The sequence below is a fragment of the Prionailurus bengalensis genome, chromosome B2, assembly GCF_016509475.1.
Source record: "Prionailurus bengalensis isolate Pbe53 chromosome B2, Fcat_Pben_1.1_paternal_pri, whole genome shotgun sequence".
In the NCBI taxonomy this organism is placed as follows: domain Eukaryota; kingdom Metazoa; phylum Chordata; class Mammalia; order Carnivora; family Felidae; genus Prionailurus; species Prionailurus bengalensis.
Window position 1 is genome coordinate 136,975,244 of NC_057349.1, and position 15,058 is coordinate 136,990,301.

General features: G+C 40.8%; 1 protein-coding gene across 3 annotated transcripts in view; it reads left to right on the forward strand.

The window, feature by feature from the left end:
• Positions 1–15,058, forward strand: part of ESR1 (estrogen receptor 1) — a 376,750-nt gene that overhangs the window by 294,315 nt on the left and 67,377 nt on the right. For all 3 annotated transcript variants that reach the window (XM_043592625.1, XM_043592624.1, XM_043592626.1), the window contains one exon: positions 8,399–8,537. In XM_043592625.1, the coding sequence (XP_043448560.1) occupies positions 8,399–8,537 (139 nt within the window). The remainder of the gene's footprint in view (positions 1–8,398; positions 8,538–15,058) is intronic.

The following is a 15,058-nucleotide window of genomic DNA, read 5'->3' on the forward strand; positions in this document are numbered from 1 at the left end:
AGGGATCATTATGTCTGTGTGAAAACAAGCATATATATTTTAATGATTTATTCCTCTATCCATTTGGCAAAGCCTGATATGAAGGGCCTTATAATTCAATAGTACAGTCAAAAGCAAGGTCAGAAAAAGTAGGAGTAAGACAGTAATTTTCCCAGAGAACAGGTAAAATTGTTATTGCCTTTGAATATTGTGTTAATATCTGGGATTCCTGACAGTAGGGCTTCGTGCAGTTTGTAGTAAGTTCTGTGCTTCTTAGTTACCATCAAAACAAATGCATCAGTCCTTTAGGGGAGAAAATCCTTTTCCTATTATTAACTTTAGAGAGAAATTTTCCAAGTAAATGAATGCATGAGGGATACAATCCAATAGCTTCATGCACCCCTTTACCAAAGATGCAATGACGTATTCAAAAACGAGAACATAAGGTTTAAACAGAAATTATTCACCATTTCACAGTGTATACTTGCTAGGATCACAATTAAGATATATCCAGCCTCGGAAAAGTAAGGAAATATGTATCTGGCCATTTAAAGTGTGTTATCAATGAAATTGCTAAATAAAGGTTAAGGGAAGTATTTTATGAGGTTCCTATTTAAGGTCAAGAATAATTTCCTTCTTTGTATTGTAATTATTTTACATATGTGACAATATATAATCCTAAACCTTAAGACACTAAGGTGCTTTTCAACGTTTATTTATTTTTGGGACAGAGAGAGACAGAGCATGAATGGGGGAGGGGCAGAAAGAGAGGGAGACACAGAGTCGGAAACAGGCTCCAGGCTCCGAGCCATCAGCCCAGAGCCCGACGCGGGGCTCGAACTCACGGACCGCGAGATCGTGACCTGGCTGAAGTCGGACGCTTAACCGACTGCGCCACCCAGGCGCCCCTAAGGTGCTTTTCAATATAGCTCTACTTTTCTTTCTAATCAGAGAAGTTCTATAATTGCCTTTTTACCTTTTCATATCCTATGTGTTGATGTTCAAGACTAATCAAATATTTGTAGGTAGGTAAAATATAGCTGCAATGTATCACACACACAAATACACACCTAGAAGCATGGACAGCAGGGAAAAAAATGGCTAGAAAATTTTGGAATCTGAATACACTTCCATGGGTAAGCCTAATAATTTTTCAAAGGGAGTGTTATAAGGAGTGCAGTTCCTTAAATGTAGTGTGGGAGATGGTAGTCAAAGCCCGACATCAGTTGAATTGGTAATGATGTAAAAAACGTCTTCATTATATTGTGTCAAAACATGGTGCCCTTGTCAGGCTGTAGAGGTCAAGATTGGAAAGTTTGTGGATTTATATAGATATCATGACCTCATCATCTGTGGGTTTCAACATATGCTTATCTTAATAAGGGGCATTCGAGATCTACACCATTGATTGTAAACAGCACTACTTTTGTTTACTTTTAAAACTCTGCCCTGAATTTTCCAGTCTCTGCCCTAATTGGCTGTCAATTATGCTAAATGTGACATATTTTTACAATATCAAATTTGTCACATTCAGTTCTTCATGTACCACTGGTTTTTATTGCTTAGTGTGGCCCCGAGACTGCTTTATTTCCCAAGGCAGGTATAGCCACCACAGGGCAAGTTTCATTCTCTCTCAAGGCAAATAAGGAGCAGCAAACACAGTGTGCATGTCTTCCGAGTTCAGTAGAAAACCATTGACCATTTATATTGGGGGTGTACAAATACAGCTGCGTTCCGGATTTGCTAAACATCTTGAAATGCTTTGTGCGTAATAAAACCCCAAACGTGCTTTCTTTTTGCATTTTTTCACATATGTACTTTAAGAGAAATACAATCCACATGCTCTTGTTCCCTCCACTTTTAAATCATGAAAATGTTGTTTTGTAAGAGCTGTTTGATGTCCAGGAAGCCTTTTATCCTTTTTATTAGGTTATTTTTGTATATAAATAAAAAGAAAAATATAAACAGAAAACAACATGACTTAGGGCAAACACACAGTGCCCAATTTAAGCTTGAAGCTCTAAATCTAAAATATTTTAATATTGGTGCTTTGCATAAGTCATGTTCCCTTCTGTTGGGAAAAAGTTCAGGCCTGTTGGGATGAATAGGAAGGGGAACGAATATTCACTGAGTAGCAGCTCCGCTACTCTGGGACATCTGCCAACTCTTTAATTTTTACAATAACCCAAAGTGGTAGGTCGGTCCATCTGCATTTTACAGATGGCAAGAACTTTCAGAGATCTTAAGTAACTGGCCGTGAGCCACAGACGAATTTCAAGCCAGGTCCACTTGACTTTTCGACTCATACTCTTTTCATTACTTCTCTCCTCCTCATTCTGTTGGGAGGATGGGGTAGGGAGTATACCTTCCAGTCAAAAGTCCCACGTTGGGAGGTGACTTGGAAATACCCCATAATCATGCCTGAGGATCAAGAGCTGTTGTGGCCTCAAGAAAGTGTCAGCTTGGTGTTGGCAAGGTGGATGTCTATTAGTATGGTGATTGCTTGCTAATCCACTGATCGGATAAGTGGTATTGTGCTAGAAGGTGGCCTATGCACACTTGTCTTTATTATAGCAGAGGAAAGCTGGAATACACACAAATGTGGTGATGTAGGGCTTACTGGGGGCGGGGGGGAGACCCATGCTCTTGCGTTGTGAGTCAGTATTTCTAAATGATGATAATCTATTGCCATTTATTTTACTTTGTCACAGTGGCATACATTTGGTAAGAGTGGTGCATGACAGTATTTAAGTGGGTTATGCTCATTTCCTAAAAAAGAATTTTTCAGTGCTTGTGTGTTACTGGATACAGCTTAAAGGGTTATAGAATGGGAATGACCGTTTTAATGGGTCTCTCTATAATGACACTGCATAAAAAGAGAATCCAAAATTTGATTTGGAGGCTGGAGGTCATACCATGGGGGTACATGTCCATAGTATGGCATCAAGTTTCCATTTTCTGGAGAAAAAGAGAAAAAATTACAAAATGGAGGGCATGAAGACTGCTTAGCATTTGAACTGGGATCTAGGTTCTTCTGGTATTATCTGTTCTATAGGCTTTCTCCCAGAAATCCCACATTTTGTTGAGCTTGTAGCTGTCTTTATGCTACAGTGTCATGTCCCGTTCTTCTCCTCCCTCTCCCTCTCCCCCCCTCCCCCCACCCCCCTCCCCCTCCTTCTACTTCCTCTCCTTATCCTCCTCCTCTTTGGCTCCTCCTCTTTCTTCTTCTTCCTCCTCCTCCTTCTCCTCTTGCTTCTTCTTCTTCTTCTTCTTCTTCTTCTTCTTCTTCTTCCTCTTCTTCTTCTTCACTGAATCTTTGGCATCCAGAGGAAGAGATGAATTATTTAAATCTTTTTCCATTGAGTTAAAGCAATACAAAAAAAATGCAATAGGCAATTTCATAAGTGACATTTTGGAGAACATTGGGGTCATCATATGACTGAGAACATGATTCATTTTTTCTGAAGGTCAGGAAACTATTTTTTTTCCAGTGGATTTACTAAGGGAACCAACCACCTGGCTTCTGGTTTTGTAGGTAATGCAGCCATGGAGAAGTTGCCTTTTTTCTTCCACAGGGTTTCTACCTCACTTTGCATCTCTATAGATTTATCCCATGGAAATAGGAAATATAATTACTGTAGTGCTTATTTTTTCTCATGCCTGTACTGAAGAGCCACTGTGATTTACCTTTTACTCCACCACAGTGAGGAACTTTACAAGCATTCATATTATATCAGTCATTTTGCCTAAGGATCTCAGCACACTTTTCAATGTGATTTCTAAGAGCCTTGTCATATCCTGTAAGGGAGGGTGAAGATCTCCTGTGTGTCAAGGCAAATTAAGTAACTTGTCCAGCAGTTTCCAGCAGAGTGGGGAAGAGGGTTTAGGATCTCATGAGGCCCAAGGGAAGGAGGAGGACATGTCATGAGCTCCTTAAAAACCTTGAAAGTTTAAAAATCTTTCTTAGTTAGGCAGGAATGTCTTTACGTGGTGATGAAGCTGGAGATGATGGACTTGTTGTATGGACAGGGAGGCTATTTCTTCATAAAAGAGACCTCCCTCAACTTCGTTAGGTCCCTGTCCACATAGTGGGTGGAAAGTAGGAGTTGAGGCATTTCTGTCTGTTTCCAGTATAACCCAATCTCCAGATACTTTATTACTAGGCCTGTGAATGCAGGCTAGAGAAACAGACCCATGTTTGCTTTTTTTTTTAATTTTATTTTCTAGGAGCTCCCAGATGCCTTGGTTGCGTCTGACTCTTGGTCTCGGCTCAGGTCATGATCTCATGGTTCATGAGTTTGAGCCTTGCTTTGGGCTCCTGGCTGACAGTGCAGAGCCTGCTTGAGATTCTCTGTCTCCCTCTCTCTGTGCCTCTCCCCTACTTGTGTACTCTCTCTCTCTCTCTCAAAAATAAATAAGTAAACATGAAAAAATTTTATTTTATAAAATGAGATTTCCTTGCATCTGATTTCCTTTGGTCTCAGCAATCCATTGTTATTACTTTTTAGCTATGCTTTCTGTTGCAGTCACGTGGAATTCGCAGGCCCAGGGCGCCTTGTCACTGTCCACTGTCACTAAGATGGAAGTCCCCAAGTGATGGGGGGTGAATCATCTCTCACTGTGTCACCTGTCCTAAGACCTGTCACCGATGCCTCTATTCATATCGCATAGATGCTGCTCCCTTCCATCTTCATACTTCCATCACTTTCAGGTGCTCAAGGAAGGCTTCGTTGAATGCCTCTAAATTTTTATAGCAGATCCACCTAAAATGGCACATTAGATCATCCTTCTTGTTTATACGGAAAATAACCAAGGGTTGAAACTTGATGTCTATGCATAGACAATATAATTTTGTTTGGGATTGAGTACATTATTTTTCTCCATTGGTTATGAATTGCGAGTCTTTAATGGACAGTCTTCAGTAGCCTTCACGTTCATCGAGAAGGTCGATTGATAGTCTTCTCTGCGCCCTCACCCCCGCCCCTGCCCCAGGAACTTGCAGAAGATACTGTGCAAGAGATACAATAACCCTTGTCCACGGGCAATATGCACAGCTGGGAAAGATAATTAAATAGACTGTTTCTTTTTGAGAGGTCTGTATCATCTCAATAGAAGGCCCCAGCAGTTCTGCTGGGCTCGGACTGAAAACTATTACTAACAGACATACTTCAGACAGATTTCATAATCGCCAGACTTGTGTGGTACAAATGGCTATGGTGAGCTTCTGAGGTTCCCAAAAGACCACTAAAACTGTCAGACTTAAGTAGCACTGAAGTTTTGAAGTGAGAATTAAAAAGTATGATTCAGCTTAATATGTAAGGTTGCTACCAAAGAACACTCCTCTGGTTTTCCAAAATCGAATGGTTTTGTGGCCAGCTGCAGTTCTCTCCCAAGATACTCCCAAATCTCATCCTGTGGGATTTTTTGAGGTTTGTGGAGGTTACCGGATAATGTGGTGTAGGTGTCATCATGGGTGACATTATCACATGGTTGTATTTTTCCCCATATAAAACAGTGAATGTCATGAAAAATGACATCACTTTCGAATGTCAACATTTCTGAAAGTGAGTTTAATTTACAGTGTCATTTGCATTGCTATTATGAGACTTCACCCAAAAGATTGGGGTAAAATCTTAGGGAATTAAAACTTCCTTGAGAGCTTTCCTTTTAAGTACTGCCCACTGGAGTCGGTTTATCCCATCAGACTTTGGGTACTGAGAAAAAGAAACATTTCCCGTCACCTCAGGCAGTGTTTCTTCCAGAACTAAGGTAGTCCATTTTGACCCAGTGCACTCCGGGGGTATATGGCTGCAGGTTGTAGACATACCTGTTCCTTTTTCTTTTCAGAAGTTTTTTCTTTTTCTAAAACACACGTTTTTTCATCTTTTAGTTTTGTTCTTTGTTTGTTTATGTAATGAACAAAGCTACCCACTTTCTCTCCAGTTGCAGGCCCTGCTGTATGTGAGTGAAACCCACTCTTTCCAATGGGAAGACACCTGCTCTGGTAAAGTCTACCCTGTTATGGGCCGTGGCACGGTTGATTGATGTTGGAAAAGGTGCAATAAATTTGGACTTTAAAAAGCAAAATTTGATAGGATCATGCATCTGGTTCTCCTAATGAATACACAGTCTAGCAGGATTTACAGATATATGCATAATTAAAATGAATATCATGTATGGTAATGATCTGCTAGAAGCACATGAAAAGATGCTCAACATCGTTAGTTATTAGGGAAATGCAAATTACAGCCACAGAGCCACTATGATACTTCTGTACATCTACTAGAATGTCTATGATTAAGAAGACTGACTATACCAAGTATCAGGGGGGATATGGAACAACTGTGTTCTTATCTGTTGCTGATTGGAAGCGAAAATGGACAGTTTGACAATTTCTTAGAAAGTGAAACATATACCTGTAGATCTGTATGATCCAGCCATTGTACTCCTAAATATTTACCCAAGAAGAATGAAAGCCTATGTTCATACAAGAAAGTAGTACGTAGACTACTCATAAAAGCTTTATTTGTAATAACCCAAAACTGGAAACAACCCAAAAGTCCAATGAAAGGATACGTACATTGTATTTTTATTTATCATGTATATCCATACAATGGAATACCACTCAGCAATAAAAAGAATCAACTATTCATACGTGCAAGACCATGGGTAAGTCTCAAAATAACTTACGTTAAGTTACAAAAGTCAGACAGAAAGGTGAGAGACTCTTAGGAATTAAATTAAAATAGTAACATTGGAAATATAGAAAAGAGAGGAAGAATTTTAGTGTTACTTCAAAGATAGAATCGGTGAGGCTTGATTGTGGAACGATGGCTCGGAGGAGGCATAGACTCTGAGGTCTTTCTCTAGTTGGGGTTTCTCTATGTGGATTGTCACCTATTTAGCGGTAAGAGTGGTTCTTCCACGCATCAGAAATGAGCTACTTGTTTAATGCTGATCCTGTGATAGCTCCAAGACACCCAAGAGAAAACATCCAGTTGGCAAACCATCCATCCTTGACTGCTTACATAAATAAACTTATGTTTTGGCTGTTTAATAAACATAACAATATATAACAACAGTGTAATAATAGTGAGAAAAAATAAGAGGACACCAGAAAAGGGGTTTCTAGAGCCAGTCTCATGGATGAGTGAGAACAAAGGGCTGAAGGCAGAGGGAGAGAGGAAGGAAATAGCCTGATGTGATACCTCAGGGCAGGAGGTCTGGGAGCTGGTTTGGGAGGCAGCAAGATTTATGGTCATTTCGTTCATTTAACGCCTGTCACTCTGGTGGATCTTGATTTGTATGGTTGAGCTTATTTAATTATTTGATCCAAATTCTATAATTAATTGCAGCTCATAAGAGGTAGTATCAGTTGTAATCAAGGGCACAGCTTCTGGAGATTATAGTCCCATCTCTGATCTTAACAAATATATAAGCTCTCTGAACATCTGTTTTCTTATCTGTAAAAGGGCATTCCCATCAGTTTCTACCTCTTAGAGTTATTGTATTAATAAAGATTTAAAAAAATTATTCAGGAAATAGTTAGCATGGCTTCACAACCATAGTCATGGCACAATAAATTGGTCTTCTTTTTCTTCTCCTCCTCTCCCCCCTCCTCCTCCTCCTTGTCCTGCTCCTTCTCCTTTTCCTCCTTTTCTTTCTCTTCCTCCTCCTCCTCCTCCCCCTTTTCCCCTTCTCCCCCTCCTCCTCCTTGTTGTTGTTGGTGTTATCATTAGGCATCCACCATTATTGCCAGTGATGATTAGGAAAAGCTTTAATCTCCCATTAAAGCCTTTAGAAAACAAGGGCACATTAGTATTTATTACCAGAAGTAATTATAATGTCACCTTTATTCCTCTGACTCATTCTCCCTCACGTTATTTATTTACACACGCTATTTCATTAGTCTTCCTTTTACATGGTGTTAAAAAAAAAAAAAGAGCATGGCTTAGTAGTGAAGCAAAGAAATAGAAATGTAGTAATTTTGGTCCTGCCTGTGTTCCAATGCCTGTTTGGTTTAGGCAAGTTGTTTAAATTTCTTGTACCTAAATATCTTCAACTGAATCAGAAATGAAATGCAGTAATCACATAGGGCTATTAGAAATGTCTAAGTGAAAACAAGATGTCTAAGATATCAGTTTTATTTAAGTACAGAACTTTATAGAAAGTAAGAGGGTTGTACAAGGTAGTACAGGTCTATAGATGTGACGCTAAGGCACTAAGAAAGTTAATGTTACATTAGAGTTCATTGATATACTAGGTTTGAAAAAAACCTTGACTTTCCTATCAAGTGTGCTTCCATTGCATGTCATACTACTAGAAAATAGACCTCACAAGCTCAAATCCTTGATTTTCTCATTTCACTAATAATGACCTTTCAGTTTAAGTCAGCAGGGTTTTCCTTGTCTTGTTCTAGGCTTTGTTGATTTGAGCCTCCACGATCAGGTTCACCTTCTGGAATGTGCCTGGCTAGAGATCCTGATGATTGGACTTGTCTGGCGCTCCATGGAGCATCCAGGGAAGCTCCTATTTGCTCCCAACTTGCTCCTGGACAGGTAAGTGGCCTGGATGGAGCTTGGGGGAAGCACATCCTTTATTCCTGAAGCTCTTTTATTCAGTATTCCATGAAGCACTCGAGAACTTTATCCAATATGTTTTCTTTACAAAGGGATGAATTTGGGAGATGTAGTCTAGTCAGGTTCACAGAAAGCTAAGGACAACTTTCTGCTAGATATCTCTAGGCTAACATCTTTTAGATGATGCTACACATCAGTAACAGCATCCTCAGAGGAGCTCTGTTGTTTCTAATGTGTACATATATAATTTGTGTGCATACATATACATATAAAATGTATGTATGTATATACACATAAGTATGTGTGTGTACACACGCACATCTATATAACTTCATTATGAATTAGAATTTTCTAACTCCACCTTAATCTTGTGTTACATACATTTAAAAAATTGAAATAAATAGCCTCCTTTTAATTAAAGTTTCTTTTGGCCCACATACATCCAAACTACAATAACCTTTCATTTCCTTCTGAGTTTTCAATCACTTAAAAGAGGAAATTTGACCAGCATTCCAAAGGCCACTCTCATTGCTGTGAATTCATAAAAGTTACTTGCTCATTTTCAAAAGCGAAGATTTCAGTTTTCAAATGTGTTACCTTATTTAACATGTTCTATTTTGGGTTGACTTAGAACGTGGGTCCTATTGGTCTGTTTTTTTGTCATTGCTTAGAGAAATTGGAGTTAGACATTCTTCTACAGCAGCTACCACTGATGGAAGGGGAGTCCCTCCATCAGTGGTAGCTGCTGTAGAAGAATGTCTAACTCCAAGTTCAGTGCTTTACATACGTGATGCCCTTTGATCGTGACAGCACACTTGGGAAGCTTACCAGAAAGGAGCTAAGTTTCAGAGCCATTCTGCTACTTGCAAACAGCAGCAAACTAGCTAATGGTGGAGCCAAGATTGGAATTAAACGTGTATCTGGCTCAACACTCATACCGCCTCTCTCCTGTGTTCATGTGCTTCGTCCTCTTTCATGGCCAGTGATGTCTCCTTTGGTTGGTTTCCAAGCCTACCTGTATATGCGGGCCACATAACGGTTTGAATGGGAAAGGACCATCTTCTGTTTCTTGCAGACTTCCTTTGTCTCTGGTCAGCACTCCAAGGTTGCCTGTGATGCATCCTTCCACATTCCTTTGCTTTGGAGCATTGACACCACCTCCCCGTCGCCTGTCCCGCTCGAGGCTTCCCTACCCTCATTCAGCCTTCTGGAGCAGAGTCGCAGCACAATTTATTGAAGTCCTGGAGAATTGTACGAGTGTTGGTTACTCTTCTGTCATTTTGCGCTATGTATCTTTTGAAAAATAGTGATGACCCTGTTCAAGAAGCAGATTTTGCTGTAGGTGGAATGTATTCCCATTTTACAGTTTCCCAGAATTATTGAGGGTGGCCGGGGTAGACCTGCATTTACTCCGTATCCTGTCAGTCTCTTAGCGTTGTCTCTACCCTTCTCCTTCCCCTCCCTCCCTTCCCCTTGTTTCTCTTATCTTGCCATTTTTCCCTTGCCACCCCTTTTCTTCTTTGTTTTCCTTTGTTTTCTTTTTTCTTTCTTTTCTTTTCATCCGTCTCTTCCTCCTCCTCCCCCTGCCTTCCTCCTGCTCCTCCTCCAATTTTCTTCTTAACTTTCTTGTGTACAGTCATGTGGTTATGTGACTAAGTTATAACAAATTGGCAGACCACATACATTGTTTCCCTGCTACAGACTGGGATGGATCTTCAATGCTGAATTTTTTGGGATGTTCATAACTGATCTGCTCCATGATCCCCCATTTCATTCCTATCTAACTTCTTGATGAAAACAGGCATCAGGATATTGCATTTTATTTATTAAATATTTTTAACATTTATTTATTATTTTTGAGAGACAGAGACAGAGCATGAACAGGGGAGGAACAGAGAGAGAGAGAGAAAGACAGAGAGACAGAGAGACAGAGAGAGAGAGGAAGACACAGAATCTGAAGCAGGCCCCAGGCTTTGAGCTGTCAGCACAGAGCCTGACTCAGGGCTCAAATTCATGGACTGTGAGATCATGACGTTTAACCGACTGAGCCACCGGAGCGCCCCATGATGCTGTGTTTTAAATATAAAAGGGTTTGAGGGTGCCTGGCTGGCTTACTCAGTATAGCATGCGACTCTTGATCTTGGGGTTGTGAGTTCAGGGCAGGGTTTCCTTAAAAAAATGAATATGAAAGTGTTTTTGACATCACCTCACCCCAAAGAACTCAGTTAATTAGGTGATGGCATTGCCTAGGATTTTGTCAGCCACCTGCTTCTCTTTCTTTTCCATGCACTCTCATTATGGTTAATCTTCTCTCAAGTCTTTTGCTGCAGAAAGTGCATGCTTACTGCGCGAAAGTTCTCATCTCCCTCCGTTCCTACTTCCTTCAACTCCAGATTTGAAGCTCTCACTTCCTGTGGACCAGGATTTCTCAACTTTTGCATTACTGGCATTTTTAGGGGGTTCATTCTTCCTTGTCGGGGCTGTCCTGGACATTTTAGGGTGCTTAGCAGCACCCCATACCCTACCTACTAGAGGCTTGTGATGCCCCTCTTCCCCAATGTCAAAACCCAAAGGGTCTGTAGACATTTCTAAACGTGCCCCGTGGGTGGCAGGAGGGAAGGTGCAAAATTGACCCTGGTTGAGAACAACTCTTCTAGACTTTTCTCCTTCAGTGCCCTGTAAGCTCTTCAGACTTACCATATCCCTCACTTGGATATATTGTCTCCCTTATCCATTTTGTTCCTTTTCTTTATTCTCTGTATTTGCGCCATCAACATTCACCTGGACACTGAAGCCATAAAGTTTAAATTAATCATGGATTCTACTCCTCCCACCCACCAGGTTATCCAGCTATCAAGTCATTTCTGCATTGTTTCTGAAATCCATACCTCCCCTTGGTCTCGATCCCTCTGCGCCTGTGTGACCTCTGCACAGTTTCTCATTGTCCCTTCCTCAGATTATTGTTTTTCCACTACCATTTCCCTCTCTTGACCACTACCCCTCTTTCTTTCACTCTGTTCCCCACATTGCCACTCCAGATTTCTTTCTAAGGCACAGCTATGATCCTGATGCCTTCTGACTCAGCTTCAATTGGCTCTTTCTGTTCCACAGAAGAAATGGTCTAGACTTCTTATCTTGATAACTATGGCTTTCTTATTATGACTCTTTCAACACAAACTTCTATAATGCCAGTCAAATGCTGTAAATGAGGAAGAGCAGGGAGCATGAGTCCAAAAGGCAGTTCTGAGGATTCGGTGACTTTGGTGAGCTCTTGTCCAGGCTAAAAACACCTGGGTACTGAATTTAGCCTCACACTTCAAAGCTTTTCTTGCAGTTTTTCTTCACATTTTTCTGAAGGTCCTCCACCTTCAGGATTCCTTGTCAGACATTTGTTTGTTATGGCTCATTTCAGATGGTACTTTGCATTAAATTCTCCTTCACACTCTTCCCTCTGTAGGTGAAGGGGGCCTTTCCTTGGTCTCAGTTCTCCCTCTGTGTGGTCTGTTCTTAGTTCTGGTCTGCCACGTGTATGTTGTGATTGTGTGTCTTCTCTTCCTCACCAGCTCATACGCCTCTTGTGGGCAGAAGAACCAGAGTTTGTTCACCTTCTCATTCCCTCCAATGTACAGAGTCTTCTATGATTCCCAGCTAAGTGTCTGTTAACCGCAATGGCTGAGGTCACCCGGGAGGCTCGTGACGGTCCATAGAATCTACATCTTCTGTTGTGCATTTCAGCTGTTCTTATCATCAAACTCACTCACTTCTCATTCATTACTACTCATCAGTTCCTGGCTTTGTCCCCTAAAGACTGCCCAGAAATTAATATCCATCTATTTTGAAAGGATTTTGTAAAATTACTAAATACGCTTACGCTTCTGCTTATACTCCATCAACCTGTTCTGGGACTTCTAAATTCCAAATGGGGATAAGCTTATTGTCATTTTTTCCCATAACTAGAGCCGCTATCCAGTAAACTCAAGATTTTAATGCATTTAAATACACTCAGGCACATCTTGGTAATCAGAAGAGTATATAAATAAATGTAAATTATATAAATAATATAAAATATAAAAAATAAAATATGATATATGCTATAAAATTTTCTACACTTTTCTAATTAACATGCACCTAAATATTATGAAGTTTCAGTATTATTAAATTAGCCTGTGTGTTGGAGTGATGGCTCCCTCTGATGACATTGATCTGTGCATCACAGTAAAAAATATGTGATGAGGAGCCCATTTGATGTTTCATACATCTGCAAGATGGTTTTGAGTGACAGCTGAGAACACAGTGTATATTTTTACCTGCAGGCTCCTAACCCTTTTGATAACATTCACCTCTCTGATTAGTATACATCACTCCGATCTCCCCATTGCTCTTTTCCCATCGTGGTGCACACAGCAAACATTTTTTGTGACAAAATGAGGAAGTCTCTAAATTTCAAAGCTGTTTGACAGCAAGTAAGCACAAAACGAGTCTTAGCTTCCTCCTTTCAGTGTTTGCTCCGGCTCTGTGGCACTACCTGGGAAAAGCCAGCCGCCTCCATAGGCTGTTTACATCTGCATACAAACAGGGAAAAGGGAAAGCCAGAAGTCCCACACAGTCCAGTCACCCATTGTTAACCAGAGACAGGGTTTATCTGTGATTGATTGCGATGATGTCCTGTTCTCTCAAACCTTGTGCCTTGCAAGGCGATCAGGAGGATAAAATTTACCGCAGTCTTTCCTTGTAATTCCTCAGATGTTCGTACTGGCAAATGGGGGTTTAGCGATTACAGGAGTATAAAAACCTGCTGGGTTGCCGTCCCACATTTGTGAACAGCAGACATATTTCCTATCTTGCATCTATTCAAAAAGAGTTATTGCTTGATTTACTCCCTGATGACAACCCATGATATCTTGATTCTGGTAGTTCTGAGCTTTCCTGGTAGTCATATGCTTGAAGGCTAATTTTACCCCTGGCGCGCTTAGCCTTCCCACAGTTTCCAGTTCTTCCCTGTGTCCCGCAGCAGTGAGTTCCAAGCACTTAATGCAGTTGTCTCTGCCTGTGAAAACCAAGAAATAAAGGTTATTATAAGGCATAAATAAAGAACCCAGTAATTTCTCGTGCTGCGTGTGCGTGTGTGGGGGGGTGTTTTACAAGAGGAAAGTTAAAAGATAATAAGAATGCCTGCGAAAGTCATCAGGAAATGGAGAGAACTGTTTTCCATTCTAGCACCTAACCCTCTGGTGTGTTTTGGCACCAGAAGACACAAAATATGTCCTCTGTGTCAACTAGGAATGCGTCTCTTCGTTTAGTCCTGCTTGAGTGCTGGCATTGGAAAAACATAGACGGAAAACAGAAGCAAAAGTGTTCAACATAGATCATTTCTGGTGGGGTCTCTTTGTTCTTGCAGGAGCGAAGTTTACTATCGCTGGAAGGCAGACATAGTGTTAGAGGAAACAATGTAAATTGCGTGTTCAGTTAAGACTATCCGGTTTCCAAGGGACAGTCTAATTCTGCTTCCCTGGCGCCATCAGTGCTAACAAGTTCTGAGAAATATTTGCGGATTTCTCAGTGAAGCCAAAGCACTCAAGTTTTGAGTCCCGTTCACTCTCAGAGAAACAAGTATTCATGCCTTTAAAAAGGAGAGCTTAATTGGACCAGCAGAATATTCCCTTCACCAAGCGTCTGGCCAGAGGGTTGTTGATCTAGCTCTTTACCTCGCTCCCGCATCAGGAGGCTTTGCCTGTAGGAAACCGTATTAAACAGCGGAAACTTCTACTTGTAGGCGTGGGATAGGAATAAGTTCCTTCAGAGGAAAACAGGTTGCTGCACCAGAGAACATTTGGCCTCTTCTACTAAAGAGCAGACTGTTTCCAGATGATACGTTCATTTGAAATGGAAAAGAAAAAGTCTTTTCTAGAAACAAGAACATTCTCATTTTAGCCTGTTTACTGTAAATATTTCAGGAAAAAACATGTAAATAAAAACATGCGAATAAAACAATGCTTCCAGCAACACTTATATTGGCTCTTTAGAAAAATTAGCCTCTTTGTGTGTGTAAGGCTTGATGTAAATTATTTTTATTTTTAGAGAGAGACAGAGAGCATGAGAGGGGGACAGGGGTAGAGGGAGGGAGGGAGGGAGAGAGAGACACAGAGAGAGAGAGAGAGAGAGAGAGAGAATCCTAAGCAGGCTCCACACAGTGTTGAGTCCAACATGGGGCTCAATCCCACAACCCAGGATCATGACCTGAGCAGAAATCAAGAGTCAGACACTCAACCAACTGAGCCCCTTAAGTGCCCAAAGCTCAATGTAAGTTCTTTGCAGATTTTTTACTTGGAAGAGTAAAAAAATAAAGTTCTGAAATAAGTTGATGAATTCAGAATGTAATCTGCCCAAAGGTTTCTTGGGTATGATGAGAAGGACCTCCCTATATATTCCCTTTTCAGCTTTCTCCTCTCTGAAAAATGTGTGCCACATGGAGGGGCTGGGGGCATTGTAGTAGCTGGGGA